The sequence below is a fragment of the Ictalurus furcatus genome, chromosome 9 (genome assembly GCF_023375685.1).
Source record: "Ictalurus furcatus strain D&B chromosome 9, Billie_1.0, whole genome shotgun sequence".
NCBI lineage: Eukaryota > Metazoa > Chordata > Actinopteri > Siluriformes > Ictaluridae > Ictalurus > Ictalurus furcatus.
The window spans coordinates 14,479,471-14,486,970 of NC_071263.1; the positions used below are offsets into that span (position 1 = coordinate 14,479,471).

The window sequence follows — 7,500 nt, forward strand, 5'->3', positions numbered from 1 at the left end:
CACACACACACACAACAACCATGGCAACACTTTGTGCTCTGCCAAGAGTGTGGGTGTACGGCCATGCTTCAGCAGGTGTGTGACCTAGATTGTATGTGTGAGAGGGAGCAGGGGAGGGAGAGAGAAGGAAAAGGAAAATAGTGTGTGTGTGTGTGTGTGTGTGTGTGTGTGTCACAATGAAGACAGAAAGAGTTTGCTTACAGTTACTCATGTGATTCTGAGTGTAGCAGTGTTCTTCCACTGCTGAGAGAAACCGTGCCCTGTGTGTGTGTGCGTGCGTGTTTGCGCCTGTGTGTGTGTGCGTGTATGTGCGTGTATGTGTGTGTGTATGTGTGTGTGTGCGTGCGTGTGTGTGTATGTGTGTGCGTGTATGTGTGTGCGTGTATGTGTGTGCGTGTATGCTTGTGTGTGTGCGTGTATGTGTGTGTGCGTGCGTGTGTGTGTGTGCGCGCGTGTGCACGTGCGCGTGTGTGTGCGCGTGTGCATGTGTGTTTGCGCGTGCGCGTGTGTATGTGTGCGCGCGTGGACTCGGGGTGGAGAGGTTCTCACCATCACTAAGCAGTTCCTTTATGAGAAATTTGAATGTCATTAGAGTGAGATGGGGCTGTGTTCTAAATATAGCAGTAGTCAGTGTGGGTAGGGAGCAGGTATATCTGTGTGTCTCCCCCTTCTGTCTTCCTAATGGATTTGAACACCTCATTTTAGTAGGAAAAACAGGAAGGAAAGGCTGCTGATGTACTCCATTTCATCTATTTCACTATGCTCAATTATGCGCTGCTCTTTCACTGCATGTCCTCAGTTAGTTAATCTATCATCTGTCTCCCTCTCTCTGTCTTACTGTCCCTCTCTCTTTCTCAGTCAGTGTTTCTTTCAATTTTTCTCTCTCGTTTTTGTTTTGTTCCATATGTTCCCTATCAGCTCATCTGTTACTTATTTTTTAATGATGTATTAACTATGTGAAAATATTGCTGGATTTGTTTAGCCTTTCTTTTTGTCTACATCTGGGGTGCCCTCTGAACCGACTCTCTCTCGCTCCTCTCTCGCTCCTCTCTCGCTCTCACTCACTCTCTCTCCCCCCAGTGTGTGTGTGTGTGTGTGTGTGTGTGTGTGTGTGTAAAAATAGTTCTCATACTATTTGTCCCCTTACCCTCCAGCACCTAGTGTATGAACTCACACCTATGAACACACATACACACTGACTCACCCCCCCCCCCCACACACACACACACATACTCACATACACACACAGACACATCCCTGTGCCCTCATTTAGATTAGGTTTCTCTTCTGGGTACCGCAGAGACATGAATAGGCTTATGTTTGTTCAACACACACACACACACACACACACACACACACAGAGTGAGCTGTCAGACATGGAAAGTTTGACTTCACTGTCCTAGTACTATAAATAGAAAATGTGCATACGGAAAGGGATTCAATCAATGGCAATGTAAGTGTGATCTCTCATGAGACAGCCCGTTCAGTTCCTGATATACACACACACACACACACACACACACACACATTAATATTGTACTAGGCACTGCATACTGTGCTAGTATCAGATTTATGGGGAGAGACTGCGTATCTCTCGTTCTGAATGTGGCGTGTGCCAGTGTGTGTTGTTACAAAGGAAGGCGGAAATGCAGAGAGATTGAGGAGGAGGAGGAGAGAGATGCATTGATGGAAGATCAAAGTTCCCTTGGGTCCCATTTGCTTTTTTCCTTCAGTGTGTGAGTGTGTGTGAGAAGTTTCACACACACCGTCTGAGACTGGAACTGTGCACTGTCTCTCACTAGCTCATCCTCTCATCTCATGCTTACTCATATACCTGCAGTCATCTTCTACACCTCAGTCTCTGCCCTCTTGTGTTACAGGCCACTTGTTGGTCTACATGTGTCCTGATTGGTTGGTGTGTATGTGTGTATTTCAGGCTTTCCAGCCCCTGACTGGCCAAGCACATGTGGGCGGAGTGGCAGTGGTGGAGTTCCTGTCGGACAGAGAGCTGGAGTTCTACACAGAAAGAGAAGAGCTGCGTCCGTATGAGGTCTGTGTGTGAGCTTTTATTACTTTTCTCTCCACGTGATGTGTGTTGTGTGTGTCGGTGCGTATATGTGGACGTATGTGTGTGTGTTAGGGCTGTCAGAATCTTTTAAAAATACTATTCAACTTTAATTACTTGAATATTAATGAGGCTATAATTTTGTTCAGCCACAGACAGAGTAAACAGTATCAGTAGCAATAAGCAAACTACAAGCAGTGAAACTTCAAATTGTGTCTCTTTTTTAAGCAAAAGAAAAACAAGGAAGGAATGATATCATCATTTTGCCCTGAAATGTTATGTTTGATTTGTTTTGTGTTATATTGTATACCCACAGATTTTTTTATGTTCACATTTGGGGTTTTTTTATTTAGTTTTGTTTGTTTGTTTGCATGTTCTTCCCGTGCTTTGGGGGTTTCCTCTGGGTAGTCCGGTTTCCTCCCCCAGTCCAAAGACATGCGTTGTGAGCTGATTGACATTTCCAAATTGGCCGTATTGTGTGACTGGGTATGGGAATGTGCCATGCGACAGGTTGGCCCCCTATCCAGGGTGTCCCCCACCACGTGCCCCAAGTCCTCTGGGATAGGCTCCGGGCTCCCCAAGACCCTGTGTAGGATAAGTTTTATGGGAAATGGATGGATTTTTTAGACCCATTTTCTCCCAAAATTTGGTCTCGCCAATGCTCATGCACTAGCTAACTCTCTGCTATCACACAACAACTATCACAACTGGGCAGCTGGGGAGGGTGGAGCAAACACATGCTTCCTCTGAGACACGTGAAGCCAAACTACACATATTTTTGAAAATGGTGCTCATTCAGTGTCACAGGGCAGCATAACACATTCCGAGGAAAGCATGATCTCCCCTCTTCCACATCCATGAGTTCACAGACACCCACGATTGGCTAGCGTCGCTGCCATCCCTTCCACCCAGACAGCACAGCCAGTTTTACTCTCTTGACTCCTGGCCATGGATGGCTGTGACATCATCAGGATCCGTGCTTGCGATCTCTTGACTCAGGAGCCAAGTTCACAGTTCTTAGGTAACTCAAGGTTCATGCCACAGCCCAATTAAAAACAAGGCATGATCATTTCTTATAATGGACTAATATGCTTTTAAAATACGTTTTTTAATGAGACGTTATATACTTGGACAGTTATCAGTATACCTGGGCAGAGTGCCAGTACACTGTGCACTCTATGGCTAACAGAGTGTGAGATTCATCCACAGAAAAGTCTCTACTGCAGATTATTAACTATTTACATCTAATATCACTTTCTAGTAGGGGGCAAGGTGGCTTAGTGGTTATCACGTTTGTGTCACACCTCAGGGGTTGGGGGTTTGATTGCCGCCTCCGCCCTGTGTGCACGTTCTCCCTGTGCTTCGGAGGGTTGACTCTTTACGCTTTCCTCCCCAAGTCCAAAGACATGCGTTGTAGGTTAATTGGCATTCCCAAATTGTCCGTAGTGTGTGAACGTGTGTGCAGTTGTGCCCATGGGTTGGCATCCCATCCACAGTGGGATAGGCTCCAGGCTCCCCGCGACCCTGTGTAGGATAAGCAGAATGGAAAATGTATGAGACAAGTCAATAAGACAAGTAAAAGTAGACCATGAACACTTAAACATCCGAATATGTTTTTGTTTTCTTTCTAATTTGAAAATCATGATTAGTATTTGAAAGTAAAATTAGTTGTCACAGCTCGTGTGTGTGTGGGTGTTTTGTTTCTGGGTGATGATGATGGATTATTATGGGTTGTCTCGGATACTGCACTGCTGAATTCTCTAACAATAAAAGGACTGGTGAGATTGGCTGGCTCAAAACACAACCGATGTGGAGAATAAAACACAGATGACATTTGATATCTACTCCCCACTCACACTGCTTCATTTTTAAAGCAACACGTTGGTGGTTGTGGTTGTAGATAAGGTTCATTCTATTTTCTGTTCATAATGAATTCCTGTTAAGTGTATGTTTAGATAAGTGGCAATGACTCAGGGCTCAAGACGGGGGACATCCTGGACAGGGTCCCAACCCATCGCAGGGCACAATCACACACATTCACACACTACGGACAATTTGGAAATGCCAATCAGCCTACAACCAACTAGGGTAGGAGACCAGAGTACATGGAGAAAACCCCCAAAGCACGGGGAGAACATGCAAACTCCACACACACAGGCGGGAACCCAACCCCAGAGGTGCGAGGCAAACATGCTAACCACTAAGCCCATGTGCCCCCTTATCATTATTGTCTTCCATCTTAAAGGAAAAATCCACCTTGAATGATTTGTTTATTATAAATTCGTCATATCCCTTGTCTTCCAAGATTTACCGTTTCTTATATTAACCATAATGCCATTCAACTACATTGTGACACCTTCGTTACCTTAAGGGACCAATGCAGCAACACTTTAGTACTTTAGTCTGTCCAGCTTTCTCACCTCCTCATCTGTATACTCTGCTCAAACAGATCAGGTTCCAAAACATCAACTTTAATGCTATTACTGTCTGTCCTCGAGCAGCACCATTGTGACAACTTGTCACGTTGTTGGTCACTAAATAGCCAAGCGTGTGTAGTCTTCACTATGTCCATGTTGGATTTCTCATTGAACATCACTGAAAATGTGAGTGAGAAAAGAAGCTCTTGCTTTTTTGTTTGTTTTTAGGAGCTAACATTGAAACCTGACCATCATACATTATGGTCGAGTTTGTTGAAAGTTCTTCTATTAATGTTCATTGTAGCTGCGCTAGCAAGATCACCTTACAGCATCAACACACAAATTAGCGCCAGAATTCACCAATATTCTCAAATAAATACGTTTAACGTGTTTCAGGGTGGAGCATATAATTAGCGACTATTAAATAATAACAGATGGCTTGTCATCATAATAGGGCCTTAACAGCCATAACAGCTTTTGCCATTATAAAGTGGATAAAGGTCAGAATGGGGGCATCAGCGATGGCTGCCAAAATGGATAAATATAGCATGTAATGATTATATTGCTACACTCTGCAATCATGACATGCTTTGCGATATATTATATCAGCCCTAATAGTGGCCAGCAGTCAGAGTTCTGATTTCAGTATTATGTTAGAAATGAAAATAAATAAACATCATACGTCTTAACAGAGACTTGAAATAGTCCTGTAAAAATGTTATTTTTGATTTCTGTGTCATTGCTGCAGGTCTCAGTGGTGATTAGTTTATATTCACTGTGTTCTGTGCAGTATCACGTATTTTCTCTCTCTCTCACACTCACACACACACACTCACCCCTGTGTCTTACTAACCTTGTGAGGACCTTCCATTGCCATAATTATTGATGCAGCTAATTAATGTTTTTATCAAAGCTGCAGTTTGTTTGTTTGTTTATTTCTTTGTTTTGTTTTTTAAGGCAGTTATCCTCATGGGGACTGGCCAAATGTCCCCACAAGGTCAAAACTGTTTCACTCCTATTGTTATGTGGATATTTGGTTCCCACCAAGATAGAAAAAAAAACCCACACATACACACATACACACATCATTTCATCACTCCCAGGCTGTGATGCCTGTTGATGGATGATAAAAGGGAGAGTCTCATTCTTTCATCTTTGTGTGTGTGTGTGAATGTATGTGTGTGTGAGAGAGAGAGAGAGAGAGAGAGAGAGAGGGACATGTGAGGAGGGGGAGAGAGCTAACAGGCTGTAACTAGAAGAAGAAAGACAAGATGGATAGAGCAGGAGGTCTGAGAGAGGGACGGACTGAGGCTCTGAGTGACACTGATGTGATCTGAGCATGACAATTCTGGAGGTTCTAGAAGAGCCTTAAAAACAGCTATAACAATTTTCCTTCTCTCTTCTTTTTCCAGCTGTAGTACACTCCACGAGCCAGGGCTCTTCACACATCCACATCCACTCTGAGCTTTCTCCTATTTACTCCTGCAGCTGTGAGCTAGAGGCGTGAGTGAATTACAGAGCAGTCCCAGCTGTGCAGCGCCAGACAGAGACAGAGCAAGACAGAGACAGAAAGAAAGACATAGAGAGAGAGTAAGAGAGAGAGAGAGAGAGAGAGAGAGAGAGAGGGGGGTACAGGTGGAATAGATAGGATTTGAGTGTGTGTGTGGTGAAGGAGAGATATTAGAGCCCAGGCTGATGACCCTCTATTTATTACTGTTTCCTTGACAACTCAAAGCTGAGTGTGTGTGTGTGTGTGTGTGTGTGTGTGTGTGTGTGTGTGTACGTTTGTGTACACGTGTGTGTGTGCGCATGCACAAAAGGATGAGCGTAGCTGTTTTTGGGAAATTAAAATCTTTCTCACACATATTCTCTCTGTCTCATGCCCCCATGTGTTTCTGTCTCACTCTTTCTGTGTCTCTGTCCCCATGTCCTTCTCTTTCACCCTCACCTCCCACCCTTTCATTTGCATGCACTTGATTCTTGTGAGAAACAGAACGAGAAAGCAAAGTAGAAATTGATTTGTTTATAAGCAAGGGCATGGCTTTTATTTCAACTTTAAGGGAACTTCCCCACACATGGCACTGACTCATCATATGAGTAATGTTTTATACTTATAATTAATACATTAATAATAATTAGTATAGTTAATTTTGAAGTTTTTGAGTACAATATATTACACATATAATTTGGAATCGAATGTGCTAAATATCCTCACTTCAACTTACTGTCATTATATTTTAGACAAACATGCTGCAATATCAGTCCCTGTGTTACAAGATCTGTTCCCAGTTATTATGGAGCATCATGGGAGTGTTCGCATTGTTATTCAAGACTAGGATGAGAAAGCGAACTGAATCTCTGAAGACAGAGGCCGTTTCTCAACACGCGTTCTTATCCGATCTTGTGTCCTTGTGAACTCGTTCTACGTCATGATCCACCGCCGAGGTTCAATTCCAATACTCAAGAACGCAAGTCCCGGGGACGCATGAAATTTCACAGATGTGTTCTTGATATCAAGGATGCATCGGATGCAGACCTGAGCGGACCAAACCCACTTGAAGTCCCAGAAGTCATTGCAGCAAAACAATAGCGTAGAAAAAAACCACAAAGAAAATTAGCTTTTTCAATCATTTATTCAACAGAAATATCAATAGATATGATATTCTTCTGTGGAAAAAGTAAGTACACCCTTGGCCTCAGAAGCTAGTATTGCCCCCTTTAGCAGAAATAATGTCTTGTAGGAGTTTTGCATAATTTTTCACCAGGCTTACTGGAATTTGTGACCACTCTTCCATGCAAATCCCCCACAACATTTCAGTGGGATTCAAATCCGGGCTTTGACTAGGCCATTCCATAACCCTACATTTCTTCTTTTTGAGCCATTCCTTGGTGGATTTGCTAGTGTTCTTAGGATCCTAGTGTCCTGTCGAAAGGTCCACTTTTGTTCAGCTTCAAATTTTGGATAGATTGCCTCACATTATCTTCAAGCACTCTTTGATATGATGCAGAATTCATAGT

General features: G+C 43.4%; 1 protein-coding gene across 1 annotated transcript in view; it reads left to right on the top strand.

Moving 5' to 3' along the window:
• Nucleotides 1-7,500, top strand: part of jmjd1ca (jumonji domain containing 1Ca) — a 72,296-nt gene that overhangs the window by 38,820 nt on the left and 25,976 nt on the right. Inside the window, exon 3 of the mRNA XM_053632525.1 lies at nt 1,937-2,050. Within this exon, the coding sequence (XP_053488500.1) occupies nt 1,937-2,050 (114 nt within the window). The remainder of the gene's footprint in view (nt 1-1,936; nt 2,051-7,500) is intronic.